The following is a 15,081-nucleotide window of genomic DNA, read 5'->3' as shown; positions in this document are numbered from 1 at the left end:
TTAGTGTGTAACTTAATACATTCATTTGAACATAAAATCACTCTGAAAATTCTTGACAGAAGTCATGGTATAGCTTTTTTTTTTTTTTTTCTTCTTTTTTTCTAACCTGTCAATAACTATACATGGATTCTTACAGTAATTATACTTCTGCAGTGCTTGGGAGGCAGTTCACATATTTTCCAGTCTCCCCTAACAACACAGAGAAAGTTCCTTAATTTCTCTCTCATTCAGCTCACGTCTTAAAATTAGCATAGCAGTATTTATTTTCTTCTAATCTTTCCCTGTCCCGTCTGGTTAGATTGAAAGCTGTTTGGGATAGGGATTGCCTCTTTCTTTGCACCTCTGAAGTACCTTGCACACTGGGACTTCTGAGCAACTACTGTAACATGAATTAATACTCTGGAACCAAAACTGTTCCAACTTGGCCAGAAAAAAGCTGCAGGGACTGTGTAAGTCTGCTGCTGGAAGAATGAATCACTCCTTCTTCCAGAGTGGAAGCTGCCAGCAGCTCTTGCAGAGGACACATGCAAGATGTGATGCCTGCTGAAGAAATCTCTGTGAGACCATCCTTGCATGGTTTGACCGTAATGCCTCACCGAGACCATTTCTCCCGACTCCCTGCACCTCACCTGTGCTCAGTGTAACCATGAAAAAAATGTCAGCCTGTGCCCATGGCCAGGTGACTGGTGACTTGCACATGACTCAAAGCCCTGGTGGCCTTTGACACTGTGGAGCATGTGAAATCCCTGACACAGCTGCGTAACCTGGCTCAGAGAAAGAAATGCCTCAGTGTGGTTCCACTAATTCCTCACTAAGTGCTCCCAGATGGTAGCAGATGACTTTTCCTCCTGTTAAGGGTTCCCAGATGCAATACGCAACAGCACTCAGTGGCGATCACCTCCTCCGTCCAACATCTGTACAGGGGCTGTGGAAGCCATCACCATGTGGTATATGGCCTGCAGGGTTATTAATATCAATGCTACTTTATATATATATTTTTTTGATCTGGGAATTACAGCTGCCCTCTGACATGCCTGATATTGAGGACATACTGAGAGATGAAAACCAGCTTGATGAAGCTCAAGTCCAAATGTATAGAGACGACATGAATTAGGGGAGTGTCTTGGTTTCAGTTAGAACAGAATTAATTTTCTTCCTAGTAGCTGGTGGAATGCTGTGTTTTGGCTTAGGATGAGAAGAGTGCTGATAACACCCCGATGCTTTAATTGTTGCAGAGCAGTGCTTATACCAAGCCAAGGACATCTCAGCCTTTTGCTCTGCCCTGCCAACGGGCAGGCTGGGGGTACAGTAAGAGCTGGGAGGGGACAGACTCAGGACAGGTGACCCAAACTAGCCAAAGGGGTATTCCATACCGTATGGGGTCATGATAAACAATATATAGGGGTGGCTAGCCGGGGGGAGGGGGCCGGACTGCTCGGGGTGAGGCTGGGCATCAGTCAGCGGGTGGTGAGCAATTGCATTGTGCATCACTTGTTTGTACATACTACTATTACTTACCTATTATCACCATTGTATTATTATTATTATTATTATTATTATTATTGTTATTGTTATTATTATTTTTGTTATTATTATTTTCCTGTCTTATTAAACTGTCTTTATCTCAACTCACGGGCTTCACTTTCCATTTCTCTCCCCCGTCCCAGAGAGGGAGGGGGGAGGGTGAGCGAACGGCTGCGTGGTGTTTAGCTGCCGGCCGGGTTAAACCACGACAGGGAGAAAGCCTTTGGGGGACCCTATGAATCAGAGATTGAACACAGAGGTTGCTGGGTTGGTGTAAAGACGTGCGGGGAACAGAAAGTCTCGTTGCGATGCGGAGCATTTCCAGAAGGGGCTGCAATACTGCACGGGGCAGAGCCCGGCGCTCTTCTGCCCCTTCTGCTTGTGCCTCAAGACCTACGCTGCCTTCACGGTGCCAGCCGTGACATAAAGCGACAGACCCAAGGCGAAACCCCAAATCCCCGCTGTCCCCCAGCTCCCCCAACCCCGCAGCCCCCTCAGAGCCGGGCCCCTGGCTCCCTTGGCCCCTCGCCTGGGGCCCTCCCGGCCGGGTCCGCGCCGCCTCCCGTGGGCGGAGCAGGCAGGAGGGCGGGCGGGCGTGAGGCAGCGCGGGCAGCCCGACATGTCGCACCCGTCCCCCAGCGCCCGGCCCGGCAACCCCCGCAACCCCCGCGCCTTCTTCGATGTGGACATCGGGGGCGAGCGAGGTGGGGGCCGGGGCTTCGGCCCGCGGGGCGGCGTGGGCCGGGGCGCTGCGGAGGGGAAGGGAGCGAGGCGGGTGGGGGGGGGGGCACGGCGGCAACATGGCCCCCGCGGGCCCTGCGCGCCGCCTCTCGCCCTGCGCTCCCCGGGCGCGGAGCTGCGGCGCTGTCGGGGACACCCGGAGGGGGGACGCGGCCCCGCGGGGCCCCGCGGCCGGGTAGAGCCGCCCCAGGCGGCGCAGCGGGCGGCTGCGGCCCGGCACGGCCCCGGGGCCGCCATTTGCTCCCCGCCGGGCTGGCGGCGCCGCGGGTGGCGGTGTCGGTGTCGGTGTTGGAAGGGGTGGGCGCGGGGACGGGGTTGGGATAAAAAACAGCAGCGAAGGGTGGCGGGGCTGTGCCTGGAGGCGTGGGTTTGCGGAGCACGCGTTGGCGCGGTGCTGCCTCCAAAGCACCGTTGTCCCACTCTGAAGGGTGAGGAGGGTGAGGTGGTCCGCTTTGTGCTGGCTGCCAGCCGTCTGATTGCGTTCCCGTGTTAATTAGAGTTAATATTTTCACATTCGGCGTCCGGGAGAGTGAGGCGGTCAGGCCGAGGAGAGGGGAGCATCCCCTGATGGCGGCAGCGCCGTGAGGGGCCGGCTTGAGACGAGATGACAGTGACACAAAATCCACCGATCCGCTCTTGTGGGGTCTGAGATCTGCCCAGGTTTCAACCCATATAATTTTAGGTGTAAGGGTTGCTTAGTAGCACCTGTAACTCTACGTAGCCATTATTTGCCTGCACGTTCAGCATTACTGCGTTTCAGTGAAACGGGAGCTTAAGAGAATGAGGAGTAAGGTTGGTTTATGTGCTTGACATACGCTTTTTGATCAAAAAAATCTGAAACGTTTATGTCCTTTGCCCTGTAATACTCGATAAATCACTGTGCCAAGGCCAGAACTTAAAGTTTTCTCATTTTCTGTCATTTCAGTTGGACGCATCGTCTTTGAGTTATTTGCTGACATTGTACCGAAAACCGCTGAAAACTTCCGTGCATTATGCACAGGAGAGAAAGGAACAGGGTCCGCAACTGGAAAACCTCTCCACTATAAAGGATGCCCTTTCCATAGAAGTAAGTTCTGTGAGATCCTCCATTATCAATATTTGAAATAATGGTAAATGTTACTGTGGAGCATTTGTTGAAGAGATAACGACTGAAACTATTTTTTTGACTTTTTGATCCTCCTAATCTCTAAATACTGTCTGCCATGCATAGTCAATAAATTTGCATTATAAATTCAGCAGTAAATTAGCAAAACTAATTTAATGTGAGTTGTAAATGGGTTGAAGTGGTTTTCAGGTAAAGGATCAAATTTCAAATAACATTCACTGAATAGAAAAGGAATGTGTGGGTGAGGATAACTAAAAGGTGGTTTGCATTTTATTTAGGTGCAGTGCTGATGGCTGGGATTACTCGTCGTCTCTGAATTGTTTGGTCTGCAGTGCCTTTCCTGCCTTGCTGCTACATTTTGTAATTATTTTCTCTTACAGTTATTAAGCAGTTCATGGTCCAGGGCGGAGATTTCTCAAATCAAAATGGCACTGGTGGAGAAAGTATTTATGGTGAAAAATTCGAAGATGAAAACTTTCATTATAAGGTAATTTATTAAAAATAGTAATTGCATCCAGTTTTTGAATTTTCAGTAATTTTTAGTTTTCTTCAAGTTCAGCACTCGTGCTCTTTAGTCCACTGTTAATGTATTTTTAAGCAGTGGAATGAATGCAGCAAAAAAGTCCCCTACTAGTTTGTCCTTAAAGTCTTCACTTAGTACAGAAGAAAGAGTCCACCTTATTAAGAAAAGGCAACCATAGCCTACAATTTCTTTTTAATTGCACCATCAGAAAATAATTTGAAACAGTATTTGTTTCATTGAAAGAGGTAGGGATATTATTCTAAAAGAGTGACAAACAGGGTTTTGAGTATGCACGGGTCTGGATTCGAGGATGTAGTTTTAAGAGATGCTGGCTTTGATGGCAGAGCTAACTTCAGAAACTCTTACCCCCCATTATTTATATATCTTCTGTATCAGAGCTCACTAATTATAGCACCAATGCAACTGTTCATGGATCCATTCTACACATTAAAAAATGTATCTTTTAAATGAGCTATTTCATGTATTTTATAGCGTAGCAAGTTTGTTCACCCTGCTGCAGGATGGCAGGAAGGAGCTATACTGTGAAAGTAGGAAATTTCAAAGCCATCTTTGTCCTCAAAATCAATGTCTAGTGATACCAGGGAGACCGTAGCTGCATGTGCCTTACACATTCAAAGAGGTACAATTAACAGGTATAACTCTTGAACACTGCTTGTGTCAGGATCTGTCCTGTACCTTTCCTTGTTTCTTGGGGAATTGGCATTAACTTCAGAATGCCAATTGCCGTTCTTCAGGCTTCTCTTTGATACCAAAGTCCAATTTGGTTCATGGCTGCAGGGGTCTGTCTTCTGACGTAAGACTGACTTCTTTTTCTTCGTTTCCTTCTGAAGAAGAAATGTTTGTCTTCTATATTTTTAAATCATTTTTAGAAGAAGCTTTAGTTCTACCTTTATGTAAAACGGGTGTTCCAGACAGAAAGGTAGAACTGTACCATACTGTACAGCAGGTCCACGTTTATTCTTTTGGTATTTATATGGTTACCTTTAATTTGGAATAAATGTCAAGACTTTGCCAGTGGTCAGCTTATAATGTCAGATCACTCCCAGTCCACTTTTTTGGTGTCACTTCAACTAATGGCTGTACAATTGTGAAACATCCAATTTACTCAATCCCCAAGCAGTGCTGGTACCATGCCAATTTTGCAAGCCTTAGATTTCTGTCTGATTTTTCCAGACTTCTTTACTTGTTTTGTAAGCTTACCAAATGACAAGCAGAAACATCATGGGAGAAATACTTTATCTGCAACGTTTTTCAAAACAATTTCATGGCAAGAAAATGCACCTGAGTTATTGAGAGTTTTGTTGATAAATATGACTCACTTCATGGGACTGCTGCCGAGACTTGGTCCCAAGCAAAATGGAGTCGCATGTAAATGTTTTGAAGATCAGAGCCACCAGATTTCTGGCTCTGAACTTTGTGACTTTTCCTCTGAATGTTTACAGACAACACATGTAAGGCAACACCAGAGCTTACTGTTCCTTGGCTCTTTGTTTTCAGACCGGTGCTGTCTAGCATTAGTTGTAATTAAAAAAAAAAAAAAAAAAAAGGTGAAAACTTACCTATTTCTCAGGTGATCTGTCCCAGCTCAGTAGCTGACCATTGCAGAGTGGATTGATTGTAGAAGAAGTGGACACAAAATGTTCAGAGTGCCAACTTGCACATCTGGCTTTGCTTGCTAGGACACTGGGTTCTTTATACGATGTTATAACAGATCTTGTTCGTGTTGGTTGTGATTTGATGTGCAGCACGACAAACCGGGGCTGCTGAGCATGGCAAACGCAGGACCTGGCACTAACGGCTCCCAGTTCTTCATTACCACGGTGCCTACTTCTCACCTGGATGGGAAACACGTGGTGTTTGGCCAAGTGATCAAAGGAATGGGTGTTGTTAAAATATTAGAAAACGTTGAAGTAAATGGAGAAAATCCTGTTAAGGTAAGCAAAACCCAGGGCACCTAGGGGTGGTGGTTTTTCTTGTAGTATATGAAGCTTTATGCAGTCACCAAATTGATTTGACCTTTATTTTTTTGAGGAGGATTAATTTTTTTTTTTTTTCCAAAGCAATAAAAGACCCTGTTTTTAACAGGTTGCTTTGGGGAAAATATTGAAACATTACCTCTCATTCTCCTATTGTAGTCTTGTCGCTGGAACCTAGTTTAAATATTAGAGGACATCTGATTTCTTGAATCTGAAACATAACATGTCTTGTGAAAGTACCGGGAAGGGAGAACGGTTATTTTGTGGTTGAAACCTCTTCAAACAGTTACACATTTTGAGGTGTTCTAGAAACTTCAGTGAGGTGGAACTAGAAGGTGGAATTCAAAACCCTACCTACCAGATAAGTAATTGTTATGAATGTTAGGTCAGAAATAGTTTTATTTCTAGAAAAGTTGTTGTTGTAGGCCATGCCAGTTTTTGCTTGCTTCAGAAACAAAGACCTCTGTAACGTTAAAAGACTTGGCAGTTTGAGAAAGATCCTTTGTCTCTAAAGTAGTGAAATTTCAATGGCTTGTGTTTTGCTGAAGCTCAGCGTGCTGTCAGCTCCTCTTCCAGCCCTGTAGAGCGTGGGTATGGTGTTGGTGGAAGGCTGCTTCCCAAAGGCAGTGCTTTCTGTGATAAAAGCCTTTTGGTGAGGATAGGCTAATTACGTGATAGGCTTCTGAAATCCACGCACCCAAACAACAGATGAAAAAGATTTCTACTGAGTTTAAAGAGTACATAGAAGTTACGGCTTTTTTTTTTTTTTTTTTTTTCAAAAGTTGTCTCAAAAAGCAAACCTATTATTTATTTTTCAGTTGTGCGTCATTGCCGAATGCGGAGAGCTAAAGGAAGGAGATGACTGGGGAATTGTTCCCCAGGATGGTTCTGGAGATGCTCACCCAGATTTTCCTGAAGACTCGGATATAGACTTAAAAGATGTAAGTAGTTTTCTTTTAAGGTACTTATTTTATAGAATGCAATATAGTAAGCAATCTGAATTACATGGCGTCTGCGATGTTCACTGAGCCTTTTTTTCACTCAATGAAGATTAAGTGGTTATGTTTAATTTCACGAAAGTGAATGCTGGGGGAGGAGATCGTAATCTTTTTATTTTCAATTACAACTGATTTTTTCCTAATAACTAAAACCACAAAAGTTTTTTTCCTGTCCATTTCTTTTTACTCATTTTTTGCTTGTGCTGTAGTGACAAAGTTTTATTATGAGAACTCCATCCCAGAGATGACTAACTTAGGACATGCACACTTTTTCTGTACAAACTTTAACATAATTCATCCTTTAAAAATTGCCTCACTTACTAAAAATAATAAAGGATAAAACTTTAAAAATATTTTTAGTATATCTGTACTCGATGCTCTCACTTCCCAGTAGCTGTTTGCTGTTCGTTTTGTTCAAACTGAAGGAAGACTGGTTGCCCAGAGTTAGGGAGCAGGCTGTTGAAAGCAGCTCTTAGGCAGCTTCTTACTTTATCCTGATAGTGAAATCGATAAGCTGTGGAAATCAAACACTGTGAGAGGGAAATAAAAAGGGGGCCACAATGTATGTGTAGATTCCAAATTAGAAATGGAGAGAATAGTCAGAAACAAAAACTTCATAGCCAGAAACCAGAAACTCCTTGTATCTGGCTATTGATATGGTGAAAGAGGTTTTGGATGGCACTTGCTGTGGTCTCGATCTGAGTTTGGCAGATGCCTGCCTCCCTTAACTTTAAACATGTTTATACAAACTAACCGCAGAAACCGTGGTGACATTCATCCTCTGCTGTGATGATCAGTTTTTTCAAGGATATTAATTCTAGCTGGGTAGAAGTGTAAACTGATAGTCTTATAAATGGCAATATATACATCTGACAGATCTGAAGGCAACTGCGGTACAGACAGCAGTAACCATAAACTGTTTCTTGCCACTGGAAAAGTAACTTAACACTTGAAGTATACGCTGTTCTGGAAATAGAAGTGATGGATTTGATGCATGCTGGCAGTTTTCTTTTTCTTCTGTAGATGTTTGAAGTGCTTTGAGAGAACGATGTGTATTGCTATGACTTTAGTTGAGAACATGCAGATTTCAGGTGACTCTAGTACCATTTTGAGAAGCAGGAGATAAAATATTCAACCAAGACTGAATAAGGCAGTCTTGGTTGAATACTTTCATTGTTAGCATGCCTTCCTTTCTGTGTATAATGGTCAACGCCATTATTTATAGCTTTCTGTGTGGGTATCAGCATTTAGGGGAAAGAGTTGTACTGCTGTGTTGTCTCTGGTGTTTTCTTACTCTTTATGCTGTAGAAAACCCATCAGTAATTTCATCTTTCAGACTATTGCATTGCTTAAAGTATAGAATATTACAGAAGTGGTTTGAAGTTAGTATTTATCTAAAATTGGAATACTCCTGAGATCTTTGAAAGAAGATGGACGTGGGATCCTACTGTTAAATATAAAGTAAACCAAGACTTTTCTCATAAGTAAATTTATACCTTATATTTTCCATCTATTTATTAGGTTGACAAGATTGTGGCCATAGCAGAAGACATAAAGAATATAGGAAATACTTTCTTCAAATCGCAAAATTGGGCAATGGCAGCTAAAAAGTATAGTAAAAGTTTACGGTAAGGCTATCATCATTAAATGAGATAGTTCCTATAATCCAAAGTAATTCTGATATCAAGCAATCATACGTGCATTTTAAAAATGCCTGTTGCTGTGTTTTTTTTTCTTTTTTTTTTTTTCCTTTTTCTTTTAAAAAATAGGTTTCAGAGTCTAGAAAACATCTGGTTGTTTTTTAGCTACCAATACAAGTAGGTCTTCTAGGTTAAGAACTATACGCAAGAAGCATTGTTTTGAATTGAATAAATGCTCCTCTATTAATGCTGCTGTTGTGCTGGTGCATAACTGGGAAGAAAAGCACAAGAGCATACAGGGTATTTGGAGAGGAAGGGAGGGAGATACTTGTCAGATTTTGAACAAGCAGTAGGTTTAGGAGATGGGTAAGCTCATGAGAGAGCACCCCCAAATGTGACGCTTATTAATTCATTATTATTTTTTGTTTTGAGGCATTGTGCCATTGTCCTGTCTCCATGTATAATTCAGACTTGCTTTTAAAATCATGATCTTTGTCTCTGTACTGCTCCTTTCTTCTTTCACAATTTTTGCTTTATATGTATGTGGTTCTCCCGTTAACTTTTTTAAAAAGTTATACTGACCATTATATAAAAAAAATTAATAAAAATTAATCCATGCAGATAATTAACCCAAGATGCAACCTCTCCCTCTGCCCTCAAAAATCCTTTCATAGTATAATTTTGGCATCCCTCACAATTAGTTCTCTTGCTTACTCTTACTCTTAAGCTGATGAGCCAATGAAGGCTCTTCCAGTTTGTGTAGACAGCTTCTTGTTGATACTCAATTTTTGTCCTAGTGGATGGAAGGGAGAGTAGCTCTTCTGAAGTAGACAAATTGGATTGTTCCAGCTCTTCCTTATGGGTCGTGTTTTCATATTTGAATGGACACGCCCTACCGTTCTCCCTGAAGTCTAATACTTTGCATGGGATGGAGTATTTTGGTTGGCACTTCTCTGGAACTGACAGGAGGAGCTCTTATTGGGGACATCTCCTATGTCTTCTGTACAGCTCGCCTAGCAAACAAACCAGCTGGTGGTTTTACTTTTTTTTTTTTTTTTTAATCAGTGTTGCATTGTGCATTCTTTAATGCTTATATGCTATTATAACCTTCAGTTCTTCTTAACGTACTGCTGCTTAACCAGTTATTTTTTATGTCAGAATTCATACTTTCTTGTCCAAAATGTGTAATTTTCCCTTGTCTCCACTTATATTCATCTTACAGAATTCTTTGGCTTGGAAGCTCTGATTTTGTTTCCAGAATGGTTAAAGGTGTTTTCTATTTGTTTTGAACATAACTCACTACATATTATTTTCCTTAGCTTCTTAGTTTACCCTTTTTTCTCTCTTCTGGCTCTCATTTCTTGCATGATGCCCAGCAAGCGGACAAATCACTGGGATTATGTCTAACTTACATTTTAAGTATTGCTTATTTCTGTACTCCGAGACTGTATACAAACCATCCAACACTCAAAAGATAGGGATGCAAAATTAAAACCCCATAAGCACCAATCTGCAAAAACTGCATTAATCAGGTCATGCTTAAAATGTGAGTGTACACGAACATGATTTTGGTAAATTAGCTCTTTTTTTTAAAATTAAAACAAGTTCTATAAGCATGCCCTTAAAAGAGTTAGAACTTTTATATTCACAACAGACCTTTGCCACTTGAGCTAAAAAGCTGCCAGCATTAACACAGTGTGAATTAAGAAGAATGAGATACAATTTGTTTACCTGTGAGGCAGCGATGCAGTAAATGATACAGTTTGGTCCTGAACCAGGGTCAGTTTTGAAATTCAGGAAAAAGCACCTCTGAGTTGTCACTGGAAAGCAGGTGGAGTTAACACCAGTAACATTCTTGCCTTTACAAAGTAAAGATAGCTTTAGTTTTTCACCATAAATGCCTAAATTAACTAAAATCTTACTGAAGAAGAGATGAAACTGCCCATGAACATGGAAGGTGTTGTAGCAGCATTGCTTTTTGCCATAGATGAGCGCTATGTTTGTTGGGAATAAGCACTGAAATAAATTCTAATGGGTTTCACGCCGTCTAGGATAGTGCATTTGTCTAAGAATAAAAGATGCCATCAGTACAGTAGAATTTTCCTCCTTTGGTCTAATACTTAATGAGCTACAGCAAAACATTCATTGATTCATCTTTTTAAATACACAAATACAAATAAATACTTGTAAGAGTGGAATTGAAACTGTGTTACAAATGCCAGCTTGCACTTACCTGTGGAAAGATAGCTCAGGGCAGAAGAAAACAGGACTTCAGAACTTGGAACACTAACACACGTTCTTTGTAAACCTGTTTTTCTCCAGGTATGTAGAAGCTTCTGAAACGGTGGCAGAAGAGGCTGACAAGCCAAAGCTGAAGACCATTGGGCTGACCTGTGTTCTAAACATTGGCGCTTGTAAGCTAAAACTGTCAGACTGGCAGGGAGCCATTGACAGTTGTTCGGAGGTAAATTTAGTGTTAAGTAACCTGATTAGCAATTGGCCAGTGCCGAGAACGGAGACTGAAACTGCAAAACTTTTTTAAAGTTCTTCTGACACGTTCAAGGTTTGAAAGTATAAAGTAGAACGCTGGTTGTATAGTTATCACAAACCTTCTGGTATGTGGCTTTTTGAAATGATTTTAAAATTGAAAAGGATTTTGAAAGCAAGACTTCTGTTGCTTATTGCCAGAAAAAAATACATGCTGGGATTGCCAGTTTTGTTTCCTAAGAACAGAGGTAATGTTTAACTTACAAAGAGAGTCTTCAGCAAAAGAAGAATATATATATATATATATATATATATATATATATATTTTTTTTTTTGTGGAAGACTAGTATAAGCAAAACATTTTACTTGTTTTCAGATCTTAAGGGCCTGAATTTTATTTACTGAAATGAATTTTCCAGTTAAAGCCCTTTCAAGTAGGGTGGTGGTAAAAGGGAAAAAAAAAAAGGAAGGAAACAAATGCAGCTGATCTGCACGTGATGGGGCTGTGAGGAGCTGGCTTGCTTTCTAGGCTTCTGGTGGCATTCTGCACAGAACATTTATAAACCCATGTCCTCAGATGGACAAATGGAGGAGTAAAAAACTGTAACATGGCATCTGTCCTCTAGAAAATGATCAACTGAAACAGCATTTCAATGTCACAGAAATTGATAATCCTAATACTTGTAAAGGTGGAAGAACTTTTTTTTTAATTATAGAATTGTTCGATCAAGGCAAGTCCCTAGCTGTAGTAGCCATCTGTAATGCATTTAGCTTAGGTATCATAACAAGTGTTAAACTGTGTATTGGTGTTTTAATTAGACCAACAGTTTCTAAGATTATCTAGTAGAGTTCAAGTAATTGTTGATGAGAAACTACACGGTTTCAGTGATGATTTCCTAAGGCCAGAAGTTTTTTTTTTTTTTAATATTAACGATCTGTAATACACGCATTGTTTTGTGTAAATAAGAAGTTACAGAGAGCTGAACCTGTTCAAACCTTGTATTAAAATAGCTGTAAGCATACTTGGTCCAGCTGAAAACGAGGAATGCTGTGTGCACCTGGTACAGACAGCTACGTTTTTAACTCTTGGCAGAGAAGAGGTTCAAGGCCTTACAGCAGATACATCAAGACGAGCTCTCAGAGGAATACTTTATACAAACAGCCAATACTGAGGTGTTTTAAAAAAAAAAAAATCTAGACGCAGCTTCTAGCATGTAGAATTCTTAATGAGTTAAAGTTAATGAATGAAACTAACAAAGCCCTACATTCACACAGATTTCCTCTCATAATTGAACAACTTTTTATTTCTTAAAATTGAAAAAAAAAAAAGGTATAATATAGTTCTATCTTTGCAGTAAGAAAAAAACAATGGGATTTTCACAGGCAAGAAAAAGCTCCTGAAGAGAATGGAGCTATCCAAATTAATGGAGGTAGTTTGAAAAAAATAATCAGTGAGTGACTCGACTAGTGAAACAATCTCTTCACCCGGTCACTGTATTTCCTGTTTTGGTATTGTCATATCAGAGCTGGAACATACACATCAGTGAAACCATTTGTGTCAGAAAAAGCATGATACCTGAAACTTGACAAGGTTCCTGAATCACAAGATGGAGCGCTTGCATCTTTCTATCCTACAGTGAAAAAAGCTTTACAGAAAATCCCCTGTTTTCTTTATGATGTCACTGCAGAGGGTTTTCTCGGTGCGAAGGGAGAAGCTGCAATACAGAGCAGAACAGTGAGCATCAAGGTTAGGATAACCTGAGCTGCAGCAGCAGCTTTGCTCTGACAGCTGTATTGATCAATATAGGTTCCGTTTCATCGTAATGTATGCTGGCCCTTGACAAAAGCCCTCTTGTGGTGCAGCAGTACTGAAAGTGATCAGATAGCCATTCTGGGTGCTCCATTACAGCATCCCTTTTTGCAGTTAATGTTTTGACAGCTCACCCTCAAATCAAATAAGGAGATTGCCTGCTGGTGGGAACTGCCATTTGCAGAGATGGGAGGCTGTGAAGTATACTAAATGTTAATGTGACAATTTTATTAAATTTACAGGCTCTTAAAATAGATCCAGCAAATACTAAAGCTCTCTACAGACGGGCTCAAGGATGGCAGGGAATAAAAGATCTTGATGAGGCACTGGTAATTATTACAATATTTACATTTTTTTTGGTATATCTAAATATTTCACCAGAACATTCATTTATATTTGTTTTTATTTAAGGCTGATCTTAAGAAGGCTCACGAAATAGCCCCTGAGGACAAAGGTAAAATAAAGATGCTTCTCTACAGATCCTATACTTTAAGAATGTAACCAGGGTAATACTTACATAAGAAATCATAACCAGTGTGGTGCCTAAAATAGTGGCTTCTAATAACTGTTGAAACTTAGAAGCTGACTTACTGAGCACAGAGCCCAGTGACACGGAACACCTGCTTTTATACAGCATTGATGTGTCCGGTACCCTGGGCAACTGCTTATGTAGGTATAGTTTTACAGCAATGCACAAAGTGGTCATACTAATTTTCTGGTCTTACCATTACCTAATAGTGGACACCAATACTGTGCTTCCTCCATCCTGCCCTATATGGTCACCTTCCAGGTGAAACAGAGGGAAAGCCTTTTTGCTGCTGGTATCTGACCTAGCAGATCAAATGCAGTTTAGTGTACAAACATAGTGTACAAAATAATATAGGTAATTTGCAGCAGTGAGACCTGCTCTTGACATATTAGGAAACCTAGTGTAACCTAAAGACACTGTATCATGGATTTTGTTTTTAAACAGCTATCCAGACGGAAACACTCAAAATCAAGCAGAAGATAAAAGCCCAAAAGGAGAAAGAGAAGGCAGCTTATGCTAAAATGTTCGCTTGATATTTTTATTGTTAAGCTTTTAATTCTATGCACTAACTCATGCAAAAGACAAAATGGAGCTGGAAGCAACTGTTCCCTCTCTCATTTGCCCTGTACTGCACTTCTCGGTGTTTACAACTTAAAGGTCTAATAATAAAAACATCGTTCAAAGGTGAAGTGTTTTTTTTTCTTTTAAGGTCTAAGAACTTGTTTTGTGATTCAGGTATGTTGCTCGCAGTAGGGGTTGTGTTTTTGCAGCTTAATACTTAGGGCCTCCTGAAAAGTCTAGTTTTAACACCAAAGCCATTTAAGCAGTTTGTTAGATTTTTTTTTTTTTTTTATTTTTAATTAGTGCAGGCCTGATTTCTTGTAAGGAATAAGAAGCGCTGACAGACATATACCCTGAGGGTGCAAATATTAAACCATTTTTTTAAACCACTTTACAGTTGTATTACAGATGGGCTCCCTGTCATCATCAGGAAAAAAAATAATCTATGTTTTATGTAAAAAGTGTAACACTTAAGAACAGTGACAGTTTCCTAGACTGATGTACTTTCCCTACTGTGAGGTAGGACTCTACATGTAGTAAAGCACTTTGGATAGACAAATGCTTTTTTTTTTTTTTTTTTTTTTAAGGATAGGTACTAAACTTTTCCATTACACTCCTGATTCTGGATATGGCTCCTGTCATCACTGAACTTCAGCAATAAATCCAAGGTCCAAAGTTCATTTGTCAGTCCTAAGAAGAACTTTCTTCTGCCTGCCACCCAACTCCTGAAAAGAAGTTCTATTTAAATAAGGCTAGGGTTTAACCAGAATGCACCCACCTTCCATTTAATGCAGTGGTCATACCTAAACTTCAGAATGGCACGTTAGTCTCAAAACTCTTAACATTCAAGTCAGTGCTGTACTTTACACTGCAGCATAAGATACTCCAACTTTTCTGTTGGTGATTAGAAGTCAATGAATAGTTCTCAGCCACCTCACATCCCGTTATAAGCTGGTCCTCCTCCTCCTTCAGGCACTACCCAGTTAATGTTCTGACTTGGGTCTTTAATATCACACGTTTTGCAGTGGACACAGTTCTGAGCATTTATCTGCAGTCTTGATCCTTCTCCTGTTTCCAGAGGAACATACTCGTAAACACCTGGAAAAAGCACAAGAGCGTGTGAGTTCTGTGACCAGCTTCTCTTACATGCACAGTCAACAAGCATA

The 15,081-nt window shown here is 40.8% G+C and overlaps 2 protein-coding genes across 2 annotated transcripts in view; one reads left to right on the top strand and one right to left on the bottom strand.

Moving 5' to 3' along the window:
* Positions 1-2,067: 2,067 nt before the first annotated feature.
* On the top strand, positions 2,068-14,043 carry PPID (peptidylprolyl isomerase D). Its single transcript, XM_068681086.1, has 10 exons — positions 2,068-2,228; positions 3,191-3,331; positions 3,751-3,857; positions 5,660-5,848; positions 6,709-6,831; positions 8,410-8,516; positions 10,851-10,992; positions 13,068-13,154; positions 13,237-13,279; positions 13,799-14,043. Exons 1-10 carry the CDS (start codon positions 2,144-2,146, stop codon positions 13,885-13,887), a joined length of 1,113 nt encoding a protein of 370 aa, XP_068537187.1. The 5' UTR covers positions 2,068-2,143; the 3' UTR covers positions 13,888-14,043.
* Positions 12,489-15,081, bottom strand: part of ETFDH (electron transfer flavoprotein dehydrogenase) — a 19,544-nt gene continuing 16,951 nt past the window's right edge. Inside the window, exon 13 of the mRNA XM_068681085.1 lies at positions 12,489-15,013. Within this exon, the coding sequence (XP_068537186.1) occupies positions 14,850-15,013 (164 nt within the window). The 3' untranslated portion in view covers positions 12,489-14,849. The remainder of the gene's footprint in view (positions 15,014-15,081) is intronic.

The sequence above is a fragment of the Anas acuta genome, chromosome 4 (genome assembly GCF_963932015.1).
Source record: "Anas acuta chromosome 4, bAnaAcu1.1, whole genome shotgun sequence".
Classification (NCBI taxonomy): Eukaryota; Metazoa; Chordata; class Aves; order Anseriformes; family Anatidae; genus Anas; species Anas acuta.
Note: the sequence above shows the minus strand (reverse complement) of the source record. Positions and strands in the feature narration are given on the sequence as shown.